The following is a 13,272-nucleotide window of genomic DNA, read 5'->3' as shown; positions in this document are numbered from 1 at the left end:
GCATAAAATTGAGGAAGAAATCACTGATAATATAAGAAAAATTGAGAAAGTAAATTCTCAAGATTCAGAAGAAACATTCATAGATAGAAAAGAAGTAAAGCAAGAAATGGACATCAGTAATATGTTGACTGACGGTATTCAATCTGATAAACATGTTCGTTTTCTGTCAGAAACAGCAGAAATTGGTCCATTTGAAGATGAGGCCGACACCACAGAAACTGATGACATCTGTCCATTTGAGGATTCTGACATGTCAGAATCATACATAGATAGAATGGAAAAGTTTCTTTATTTACCTGATGATACCGATCCAACAAAAGTATACGATACTAAAACTAAACAGAAAGATTTTACGGGGGAATTTACAGGTGATTCTACCGATCGACAGGATGAGGCTCAATCACCAGGATACTTTGATGAGGAAGGTGATCAACAGTCATATGGACCAACTGATACAACACCGCAGGTTGACGAGGAAGGAGTGGAAATAGAGGACTTTGATTTCTCTCGTAAATTGTCAGCTGCCGAAGTTGATGAACTTGAACATGAATTAAGAATGGAACAAACAGAGCTTGAGAAAATTATAAAATCAGAAACCGCAACAGAAGGAACGGACACTCCACAGAGTGTGGATGACAGACCGTTGTCTCCAAGTTCATACACACTAGAAACTGACACAGACATGGAAGCGTCAAGGTCGTTTGAACCCGATGAGTTAATGGATGAGAATTTTGACGTTTCACAACAAATATTCATAGAACAAAAAATACAAAGTGAGAAATGTAAATTAGAAAGACCACCCTCACCTTCTGACTTTACTCTGATCACATCACTGGATCAAGATGCACTGACAAAACTATTGGGACTTGAAGCAAAAGATGGAAAGTTGGAATTTCCTGAGCATGACCCACCTGTGCATGATAAAGGTAGATTTAAGTTTTTTAATTTCTTTTTTAGTTAAAAGTTAGTAGAACAATAACAAAATTGCACCAATTCTTCAGGCATGTCAAAGTTTTGTCACTGTTTGTGATGCACTAAACACACAAGTTTGAAAGAATACATGATAGATTATTTGTCATAGATACAAAAAATAAAACAAACTCACAAAAATCCTGTTTGAGCATGATCCTTCTACACACCACTCTTTTTTTCAAGTGATAACAAAAAACACATAAAACTTTTGTTGAAATGCATGTACTTAGAGTGCAATACTGATCCAGTTACAACTAGAGATAATTGTAGATGCCTGGTTATAGTTGAAGTTAGTACAAGAATTGAATACAAAAAAACAAAAACACTCACATGTAGGTTTTGCAATACACAAATATAACTATTTGATTGTTTGTTGATTTGTTGTTGTGAGTTCCAACATCTTTGAATTTTAGGTCTCTCTTTTTTTTAGACAAGGTTCAAAATAAAAGTAAATGATGATACAATAATGTATCAACATCCTGATTTATTTTTTAAAACAGAAGTATTGGTACTCACAAAATGACATCAATCTTCAATATATGTATAATGGCATGATAAAATGGATGGTTGGTAAAAAGTATATACAGGTAAATAATCACAAGATATCTTCGTATTCATGAGTTATGTTTTCTATTTCAGAATCAGAGTTCTCAACCACCTCCAATGAATTAAATATTCAAGAACCTTTTGAATCTGACACATCACAAAATGTGGCTTCACAGTCACAAGACGCCACATATATTCCACCTATACATCAACAAATGGAAAGTCTTCAAAGATCGGAAGGCAGAAATGTATTTTCTAGTTATGAAAATGTTTATGACGGAGTTCCTCTTGACCCAAAAATCAATCGAATGTCAGCAGACGCTAGCGAATTAGATATAGGAGACAGGTTTGATACAAAACAGAATGAACAACTGCACGCCTCAGATAGGTCATCAAGCTACGAAAAAATTTACGAACAAGAATCAAGGGAGATAATAGGTGAGTCCAAAACCTCTAATTTACAAACATCTATATCATCTCGTCATGCATGTCCTATTTATATCACTGTCGAGGAAGGACTTGATAAGTTATCAGGGGAAGAAACCACGTCTGATATCCATAAAGATTTCAAAGAAAGGTCATTGTCATGTGAATCACAGCTGGAAATAGGTTATCAGGAAGATCTCCGATATCGTCACAGCTCATCACCCGATATGTCTGCCTTCACCCCTTCCACATATCTAAGTGAATTCAGCAAAGGTAGTGTTCATCCTTTGCACTTTAATGTCCTTCATTTAAGCTTTAGTTGTGCTTACACACTCTGTTTGCTTTCAATGTAATGGGGATAGCACCTTTTTCAATTAAGTTTACTTTTTAGGCACAATAATTTTTGTCAGAATCTGTTTCAGTAGCATGTTTAGCTTCTTTTACGTCTCCTTTTTCTCATCTACCGGTATTCTTTTTCGATTTAGATTAATTGAAAGTAAGATATTTATTATTCAACAGCAAAAGTGTATTTCAATATTTTGATTAGTAAACAAATTTTAAATCATACCTCAATGTTTTAGTAAATCAAATTTTGATTATGCAGCAATGCAATAATATTAAGATGATCCAGTATGATATGTTTTTATTTGTATTATTAAAAGTAAACAAATTAGTAAACATGTCTTAAGGTGGTCAATATTTCATATATTTTAACATGTTATTACTTTTTCTGGATTATGTATTTATTTAATTATGCAGTCTCTAATTTACATATGCATGATTGTTGTTAATGCTGTTATACAAAAACTATAAAGATACCAAACTTTGTAATTCACAATTTTGAAAACAGAACCATTTATCATTATTTGTACATAAATAAACCCATAGAGGTTCTTTTTTTTCTTAAGGTAGTACCTAACACTTTCACTAAAAATCAATTTGGCTCGTTTAATTTTCATCTAAAATTTTGACAGAGTATTCACTTTGACCCTTTGACAAAAATATAAAAATTTCAAAAAAATTGAACCAACCATTTTATCAGAAAAATTACACTGGTTATATAGTAGTTTGACAAACACTAATTTTGATCATTGAGAAGCTTAATATTCCTCAACAACACAACGTCATTAAAAAGTTCTGCTGATTTTACAGAGTTATCTCCCTGTAGTGTAAGGTACCACCTTAAATTTCAGAATTTTAATATGACTGACAAATGTATTAATTCTCCCCAACTAAAAGAAAAAAATAAATGGTATCTTTATCTTCATATATATATACATTCATTTTTATGTCACTGTAACATTGCATGGTTGTTGTTTCTTCATCATAATTATTTATAACTATGTACTATAATATGTTTATTATATAAATGAATTATTCATACTGGACATTCTATCTTATAGATATATATTCTTGTATTCACATGTAGTAAGTTTATCTCATAGATGATGAAGCCAAAAGATGAGATTTATAAATTTAAAACTAATTTTATTTCATGATAAAAAGGCAAATTTTTAAATTATATTTTTGTTTACTTACAATCAGCACTTTATTTGAATTATTTAAATTTTAAAATATGTTATAATAGTACTAACCAAATTTGTATTTAGTCGAAAAAAATAGGATTTTGTAAGAAAGTTTTTTTTACTAAAATATAATTTTTAAAACATATTTTCCTTGAGAAACGGTATCTATATATAAATGTAAGATGTAATGTTAGAGGATGTTTGCTTTCTTTACAAGCAGCCTTAGAGGAGGATAAATCTTCTGTTTCCTCCTCTCACTCTGAGGTGGCTGATGACGGACAAGGTACAGTGTTTCTATGTATACAGTTATTGCTTTGTATCTTTGGTTCCATCAGGTAGTGTGATATGCTAGTGTATAAATTTGTTCTAATTGCTCAGCTTTTTTAGCTTTTTTACTTTGGCATTTTTTTGTCACAAAATTTTTTATATGGGGATTTCTTGATATTGAATTATGACATTACATTCAACATACATGTTACACATGATATTAAGTTTATGATGTATAAAATTCAAATTTGTCAAGGCTTTTGACATTTACTTTTAATAGAATGTCTAAGACACACTTTATTTATACAGTATATTATATTATATTTTATACCTGAAAATATGAAAATTGCTCAACCATCAACTTTACTTGCAAATTGATATTTTTGTTGTTGATTGATAGTTTTGAAATCAAAATTCCTCAGGTTGCAACATCAATTTAGATGACTTTACCTTGGATTTGAAAAAACATGCTTTCTCCAATAATGTGTCCTATGTGTCAAAAATAAAGAATATGAGTGCAGCAATTCTAAAAAAAAAGACCTACTTATATATATTTTTTAATGTAGGAATTGGCACTTAATTCATTTTTTGCATCCATTTTTTCTTAAACTCTTATGAAATTTTTAGATGAGCTGGGGATAGTTTCCTTCTTATGTAAATGGTTTGCCTGTTAAATTTAAAAGTTTTTCTTTCCATGCCTTTTCTTCTATATAAATAAATTTAAGCAATGCTAGTCAATATAAAAAAGAAGATGTAGTACTATTGCCAATGTGACAACTTCCCCTAGGAGATCAAAGACACAGAAATTAACAACTATAGGTTACTGTACACTCTTCAATAATGAGCAAGGTCCATACCTCATAGTCAGCCATTGGTTTCACCAATTATAACTTTTGATATTACTAAAACTATTCAATATGTATGATGAATATATGTACAGGTTAATTGTTGCAAATACATTCTGTATATTGGTTCTGTTGATAACTTTGAGAAATAAAATTTCTCCTGAAGAATTTTGATTTCAACAGCTATCATTTTTTACCCAAATCTGACTATTTGCAAGAAAATTGTCTTTAAGTTCAGTGATCTTTGCTATCAAATGTGGATAATTTTTTTTTTTTTTTTTTTTTTTTGGGGGGGGGGTGTCAGCAGTTAGAATGTATTTGTATACTTGACTTGACACTATGATCTGCATTTAAGTACAAAATTATCTTTAATTTTACTTCACTAAATTTTGCATTAATTGTACATTCCGTGATACTTTTTTACACGATAAAACACTATGTATTGACTTGCATGAGATAAGCCTTATCTTACACTTTAACTTTTGGTATCTTACCCCCCAAAAAACCTAGTTATTTTTATGAAAAAGATTCTCTAAAATTTATTTAATCTATGACTTTTAGATAGCTAATAAAAAAATTCTATTGAACTTGTATCTAAATGGATGAATAAACCTTTTTGAGAAATTTTGAAATTTTTCCTAATTATTAATCTTTAAAGAATTGTTATATTATCGGAAATATCAGAAGGGACATTGAATAATATAACTGCAGAAATGAGTTAACTTCTAAAAATAGAAATACACATTTTAACAATGTTATATTCAAGCAGTTTTATCATTGCAATAATTTCTGATACATCATACATGTAGTATAATTTTTCTTTTAGTATCAAAATGTACCATGACAGTTTTTTTTATTAGATTTAGAATTAGATAGTTATAACAAGTTTGTCAGCTTATCTCATTAATGACTTACTAACTCTTACATAATCCATTTAGATGCCAAGTTGGTTGATGTGACAGAAGAAAAAGTTGTGGATACTGACATAGAGGAACAGTTGTCTCCCCTTGCCCCTCAAACTTCAGACAAACCCACTTTTTCCTTCTCTGAATCACCTGTTGATTCTGTTTCTCCTACTTATATCCAAGAGGAACTACCTGTCTCACCTGTACAAGACTCCTTACCTGTAACGGGGAATATATCTGTTGGCGTGTCTCCATCAGAATTTATAATGGAAGAAGATGAGAATCTAGAGCCAGACCAAAGACACTTTAAAACAATAGAACAACCGATGAAAGACACAAAAGATGAAAGTGAAGAGAAAGAAAGAAGGATGAAAACACAAATAACATGTACTGAAGAGAAAGAGGAGAGGACGGAAACACAAATAATATGTACTGAGATTAAATCAAAAGACATCTGTAGATCAAAGGAAGTTATAATGAAACAGGACAGTATGTTTTCAGATTCATTTGATGAACCAGTATCAGATGATAGAAAAGGTCAGCTTAATGATATGGCATTTGAAAATTATGCATTCAGTGAAGAAGACACAGAATTAGAACAAATAACTAAACAGCCCCCTTCTAAGGGATCTGGTAGAGAAATTTCACCAGAAGACCTTAGAGAATCATTTAATGAGTTCAGCTTTAATGAAAATCAGTTAACAGAACTTAAAGCTGACCTGAGGAAAACTGGACAACAAGGTGTGTATGAAGCCAAGAAAGACGAGTATGCCCAAACTCATAGGACACCTAGTAATGATAGCTATAAGATAGAACCGGCTCTGAATGAGGCAGACGAGGATGAAATGTTAGATGAAGCTGCAGGTGGTTACTTTGCTCCACAAGACAATCAACTTCCCTTGTTGACCCCATCTGATACCAGTACGGATAGTTCTGTTGGTGTGTATGATGAGACAACAGGAACATTTACAAGAGAGCCGTGGGAAGTAGCTCAACAATTCAAACGACAATTCTCTGATCCATTTAAAGAACAAGAAGATGAGCCCTCCTCATCACAAATACAAACAGCTCAATCAATAGACATGGGCAGCTTCTATAGACAAGAAAGAATAGACATATCAGGGATATCAGAGTACACAGGAAGTAACGAAACAATCTGTGATTCATATCGTAAGTTATCACAAATATTCCATAGTGAACCACATGACCAGATATCAGAAACACATGACAAAACTGTAATCTCAAGTATTCTGGAAAGTAGGAAGTATGAGTTAGAGATGCTGCAGAGATCTGAAACAGAAGCTGAAGTAGAATCGGCAGAGGTTGCTGTTCAGTTCCCAGAATCCTTTGTTCTCAACATGCCTGGTGCAGAAAAAAGAGGTGCATCAACCGAATGTTTGATATCAGATGTACTTTATGGGAGAACTGATGATGTTTCTGGTGAAGATCTGTTTGCACGGGAAGATGTAACCACTGACACTTCTCTGACTCCCGTGACAGAAAATGTACCGTTAGAAACAGAGGTTGTGAGTAGAATATCACGGATTGCTCAGGAGGAGTTATTACAGGAATCTTCTGATGAACGTGACAGATCAATATCTCCATCTATTGACAGTGATGATTTGCAAGATGAATGTACACTTCAGGAACGACCTACAAATTTTGCATCTGGAAAATTCCCCATGGGTTTAACCCATTTTGGCAAAAATCTTGCAGACAATGAGATTTATGAGTCTTCAGAAACAGGTGGTGATACAACAGAAGAGAAATTATCTCCCATTGAAGAAACACCAACTGATGAATTCCCAGAGGAACTGGAGGAACAGGATGAAAGTCAGATACCTATAACAGAAAAACGAGTTACATTCCAATCTGACACTCAACATTTACAGTCATTGTCTAGTGAGGAATTAATCAAGACATCTACCTCGTCATCAGAAATGGAACCAACTCTGTTGGCAGCTTCATATGATTTAGAATCTGGTCACGTTTCCAGAGTAGTAGCCACCTATGATGTGTCCCCTGATTCTGTGGAGAAGCAGTTTCCAGTCCCAGCCATGACTAAAGCCATATTATCCAGTCCTGAAGATGATGTCTTTGAAGAGGAATCACAAAGTGATGTGGCAAGCCCAAACTTGTTAGTAGTATCACCTAGAGGGAAGCAACAACCACTTCAAGTATCAAGTTCTACTGAGTCATATGTCCCGTCACCTCCTGCTCCTACACCAAAAGATGCTACAAATGGACATGATATACAGCCAGACCTAGAGGGAGCAGCCATCAAGCTTCAAGATACATTTGCTGAGCAGGAAACGGAAGCTCAGTCAAAATCAGAAACAGCGGCAGTGACAGAACAAGAAATCGTTCAGATTGATACGGTGGAACAAGAATTATTTGAGGAACCCAGTTCTCCATTTGAACTGGTATTAGATACAGATTTAGAAGGTTTTAAAGACTACATGGAAGAGTATGAAAAGGTACAAATGCTTAGGTCAACAGAATCAATGGCAACATCTAGTAGTTTTACAGATGTTGGAGAAATGGACAAATCAGCACAATCACTAGAGATCATTAGTCCCTTGTGTTCCACTAGAGGGGAAGCAACTCCAGCTCAATCCTACGACAAAAGTGAATCATCATTTGAACATTCCTCACCAATCAGCAGTGAAGCCAGTGAGAAAGGCATAGGATCCCCATTTGATATTCCCCTGATGGCAGAGTTTTCTAATCTTTTACCAGATCTTACAGAAACACCTGCTTTAGTCAATGAAGAACAAACACAAGAAAGGGTAGAGAAAGTTCAGCTTCCTAATGGTCCTACCGAAGTAGAATACAGCCCTACTATAGATTTAGATTACAGCTATGGTGGGGAAGCCTCGGCTAGTCAAACAGAGGAAGTTCAACAAATTCAACCAATGTCACCAACACTAGTACAGCAAACTGAATCGAATGTCCAGGAAGAATCTGTTATACAGGAGGCAGAAAGTCCACAAAATGTTGACATTCCTCCCAGGGAAAATGTAATGATTGAATCTAATACAGAAGGAATGATGGAGTCGATACCAGGACAGGATCGATTACTAATGTCAGATCAAACATTGTATGGATATGACATGCCGTCAGAGGAAAGTGGTCTGCATTCTTTATCAACATCACTCCTTGAAACATCAGTAAAACATGATACTGAAGCAGACTTGGATTCTGTTAGCTGCTCTGTAGGTTTGATATCCCAAGGTGATGAGGAAGCCTCTGATCAAAGTGAAAGTAGAGATTTCACCATGAGAACAACTGATCAAAGTGAAAGTAGAGATGTCACCATGAGAACAATTGATAAAATTACAATGGAATTAGTACTAACAGAACAGACTCAGACTGAGACAGAAGGACAGTATGCTAGAAGTCCTGGTGAAGTTTATCCAGGCAAAAGAGCATTGCAGTTGTCTGACATAGAACAACAAAGAAGTCTGGAAAAGGAAGCTGAGATGGAAATCTTAGTTAGATCTTCAGAAGATTTAGAGGACTTATTAAATGACAAAACAGTTGACCCAGATCTAGATGAGGAAATTGCTGAAATATCAAAGCATTATGAAGATCAAGAGATGCCTGTAGCTATATGTAAGACAGATGAGTTAGGAGCCACATGTATGTTGGATGAAGGAGATCTTGAGGTCAAGTCTATGGATGATCTTCAGAGGCCAGTATCAAGTGAATCCTACTTCTCACAGTTAGATTTTGCTGAAGGAGATGATGATGAGTGCCAGGAATTGTTTGATTTAAGGATAGATTCTGCTGATTTGGATAGGCCAGTAACTCCCACACCAGTCGATCAGAAACAACATACTTTCCATGATGAGGGAGACAATGAACAGGAGGATGATGAAGAAATTGAGGAGGCTGCTGAAGAACTGGTAGATTCTGTAATACACGAAGCATATAGTCGTGTTCATAGGGACGAGAACTCTAACAGCTCAGAAGTAGTGGATGAACAGATGGTAAAGTCAGTAGAATCACTGGAGGAAAAAGATGAAGTGCCAAATCTTACTCCTGTACAAGTTACTGTTACTGGTCCAAGATTGATTCGGCAGCTATCAGAGGATATACCAGAAATAACAATCACACAGCATTTACATGATGAGGAGAGCTCAGATGAAGAAAAATACTTATCTTGTTACAAAACCGAACCAGAAGTACAAACTGAAAGTAGAGAAGAAACAGAAAGTAAGCATTTTGTTGAAGAAGAGGAACTAATATCTGCAAGCCAATCACAACAAATAATGGCTGAGATTCATGGGCAAGGAATTACTGCCACTTGTATCCCTGAAGAAGATGAGGAAGTGGAAGAAGAAATTTTACCTCAAGCTGTACAGTCTGTTGCATCACGGAGACCAGACAGGGACTTTACTGATTTTGGACCCACATGTATACCCGAGGAGGAAGACATTGAAGAAGATGACATGAAAGTTGAAACAGTATCAAAGTCATCAGCTACTAGACCCTTACAAGTATTCCCATACCCTGGAGTTGATTTGATTGATTCAAAGAAAGTCACTACAACAAAACAAACCAGTTCATCAGAGTTTGATTCTAAACATTATCAGGAGTCAAGCAGTTCCTATAGTTACTCTGAAACCAGGCAAACCACACATATAGAAACTTCAGTGACATCATCAATGTCACATGATCTTGTGTCATTAGAACTGAGTATTAATCAAGGTGACAAAGGTCATGAAGATATTGACTCAGAATCTCTTGAAGACTATAAAGAAGAAAAACCTGAAGATGAAGATAATGACCAAACAGAACCAAATTCAGAAGATCATTTTTTTGAGTTAGCCTCTGGTATTGATACACTCACTGATAGAATAGATTCCAAAACAGAACTGACTGAATCAAAACCAGAGGACATTGGTGCTGAAACTCCTACCGATAACGAATTCAAAAGTATTGTACCTGATGAACCTATAATTGAATTACATGACACTAGTTTCCATGACGATGCAGGAGACTCTTCAAGTATTGACAGTTTTACAACGGTTGTAGCTGCTGAGGAGCAAGAGGACGACGATGAAAAAGCAGATAAACGAATGGATGATTTTAGTTCTATGACATCATCTTTTCATTCTGATATTCAAGGACCTGAAGATGAAATACATGAAGTATCAGGTCCATTAGTTGACTGGGGACAGGAACCTTTATTTGACCTTGAAAGTGGAGCTTTTCCTGTGGAGGAAAAACCAGTGACTGCCAGCAAGATGATTCCTATTACTGTTAAACATGAAAAAACAACTGATGATATAAAAAAGAAAAAACAAGAACAGGAAGAAAAATCAAAAATTGAGACAGAAGCCTTAAAACGGAAATTGTTGGAATTAGAAGTAAAACATGAGCAACTTATACAAGAAGAAAAGGAGGATGAGGACTATGGAGAGGGACCTTTGATAGAGTGGGGTCCACGAGAGGAAGATGGAAGTGAATCTTCATTTGAAAGTGATAGATATGAGTACATAGATAAAACAGCATTATCAATCATAACAGAATTATCAGAGGAAGATAAGTTTGAGATGATAGACAAGGATGACATGATGTCAGAATCTTTATCAGATCGACCTTACAGTTCACCAGAATATCCTCCACCTAGTCCGGGCAACTTCAAAAGTAAGAGTGGGGAGAAAGATGATATATCTATTACTTCATCACTGTTGGAATTTGAAAGGCTAGAACAAGAGATTGAACAGGGTGCATCTCGTGGTTCTATAGAAACAGACAAAGACAGTCAAAAAGGATCCGGGGATGATCGACTTAGAGATGATATTTCCATCACCTCTTCTGTAGCTGAGTTTGAACGATTTGAGCGAGAAGTTTGTCAGTCTAGCTCTACAAGCTCAGTTGAAAAAATACCTTCATCTGACAGTAAAAGTAGTGACATCGAAGGATCAAGATCTTCTCTAGCTGAAGTGGAAAAGTTAGACCAAACAATTGAAGAGAGACGCATATCTGTAGAAAGTTACAAACAGAGGAGTGAGACTTCTTCAATGGCTTCACTAATTGAGTTTGAAAAAATAGAACAAGAACTCCTATTAGCTGAAGAACTTGAGGCTGAAGCACAAAAGATTGTTTCAATATTGGAGGCAGGGACTTTATTATCCAAACAGCAATACGAAAGTCAGACTGACAGCATATCAGAAGAGAAAACCTTAATCAAAGATAGGGATATTGATAATGATTCTATTGATGGCAAAGATGAATTAGAAGATTCTCTTGGAGACAAAAAATCACAGAAAGATAAAAGTCTGGAAGATGATGAAGATTCATTGGATGGTGAATCAGACATAACCTCTATGACCTCTAGTGTAGTAATGGTGGGAGGAGACTTGATGTCAACATCAAACATTTCTCAGGCATCACAGACGTCACAAAAATCATCAAAAAGCTCATCAAAAGAATCAGATTCCTTACGTGATGATTCTCTGATGAAAATATCAACTGATTCTTTAGGAGAACAGTTTGGTTTCAAACCTCACAAAGATAAATATGATAACGACTCTTTGCTTGATATGGAAGGGGTCATGGAAAGGTCAACTGACTCGCTGGAAAATGAGCAAAAGGTTGAAACTGATTCACTTCAAGGTCATGAAGATGTCATGCAGACATCTGGTGATTCATTAGAAGAGCAGCTAACTGGCTCAGACAAACAGGAAAGTATTATGGAATCTTCCTTCTACAGTATTACAAGTTCAAACTTCTCAAGGTCATCAGCTGACACAATGAGGTCAGCAGGGTCAAAAAGTGACTCAAGTACTGATATAATGCAGGTTTCAAAAGAATCAATGGAAGATAGGAAGAAACGAGAGAAAAATTGGTTAATAGATAATTACCATAGCTATAAAACAACAGGTATTGGTAGTCCTTTTATAGATTACCAAGGCAACGTAGAACCTGAACTCACAAGTTTTCACATAGAAGATAATTATGAATTCTCATCAAAACAATCTGATTGTAGTGAGGATACCCCAATCACACCAAAACCATTTACCTGGGGACCTTACGAAGAGAGAAAGAGAATTTACACCATGGCAGAATGGGAAGCCATGAAGGAAGAAAAGAGAAGAGCTTCGATAACACCAAAACTGGAGAAAGATGATGATGACGATGATGATAATGACACTGAAACTGATACCAAAGATAAAACTACCACTGTGATACTCTCAAAAAAATCCTCTAGCCAAACTGTTACTTCTTATTCCTCTTCCTCCTCTCACCAAACGTGGTCTACTGACAGTACTAACAAAGGTATTACTAATGTTGTCTTATGGTTGGTCCAATGTTCTTCTATCATTCATACTAACACCATTGTCCACCATTTACATATTTATTCTGACACCATTGTCAACTATTTATATATAACAGCCTTAAAATATCACGCTCTCTCTCTCTCTATCTCAGGATTATTCCTTTTTCAGGAAAACTTAAACACCAAACTGAAATTTATTCTTCTTTACCCCTCTTCTCTCTCTCTCTCTCTCTCTCTTTGATATGTACTGTGATACAGATTTACAGGCATAGTCCTCTGTCACCATTATTTGAGGTAAAGTAGGTTTCTGTGGTATAAATCATGGAATATATTATTCATTCTATCTTAGTTTACTTCATTAACTAACCCATACCCTAACAGGACTACATCATCTCTCTCTCTCTCTAGGTGGCCATATTACTTAGGTTTTCATGCTTTCAAACATTCTCTTTGCCATTATTGATAGATTGTATTTCATAATTGATCAACTAATT

At 35.0% G+C, this 13,272-nt stretch overlaps 1 protein-coding gene across 50 annotated transcripts in view; it reads left to right on the top strand.

Moving 5' to 3' along the window:
* Positions 1-13,272, top strand: part of LOC134725749 (ankyrin-2-like) — a 163,041-nt gene that overhangs the window by 140,280 nt on the left and 9,489 nt on the right. For 49 of the 50 annotated variants that reach the window (XM_063589866.1, XM_063589825.1, XM_063589816.1 and 46 more), the window contains 3 exons: positions 1,612-1,956; positions 3,688-3,753; positions 5,521-12,777. In XM_063589866.1, the coding sequence (XP_063445936.1) occupies positions 1,612-1,956; positions 3,688-3,753; positions 5,521-12,777 (7,668 nt within the window). The remainder of the gene's footprint in view (positions 1-1,611; positions 1,957-3,687; positions 3,754-5,520; positions 12,778-13,272) is intronic. The other variant, XM_063589814.1, reaches the window with a different exon arrangement.

Source organism: Mytilus trossulus, chromosome 7, assembly GCF_036588685.1.
Source record: "Mytilus trossulus isolate FHL-02 chromosome 7, PNRI_Mtr1.1.1.hap1, whole genome shotgun sequence".
Classification (NCBI taxonomy): domain Eukaryota; kingdom Metazoa; phylum Mollusca; class Bivalvia; order Mytilida; family Mytilidae; genus Mytilus; species Mytilus trossulus.
This window is presented reverse-complemented; position numbering and strand designations above follow the sequence as displayed.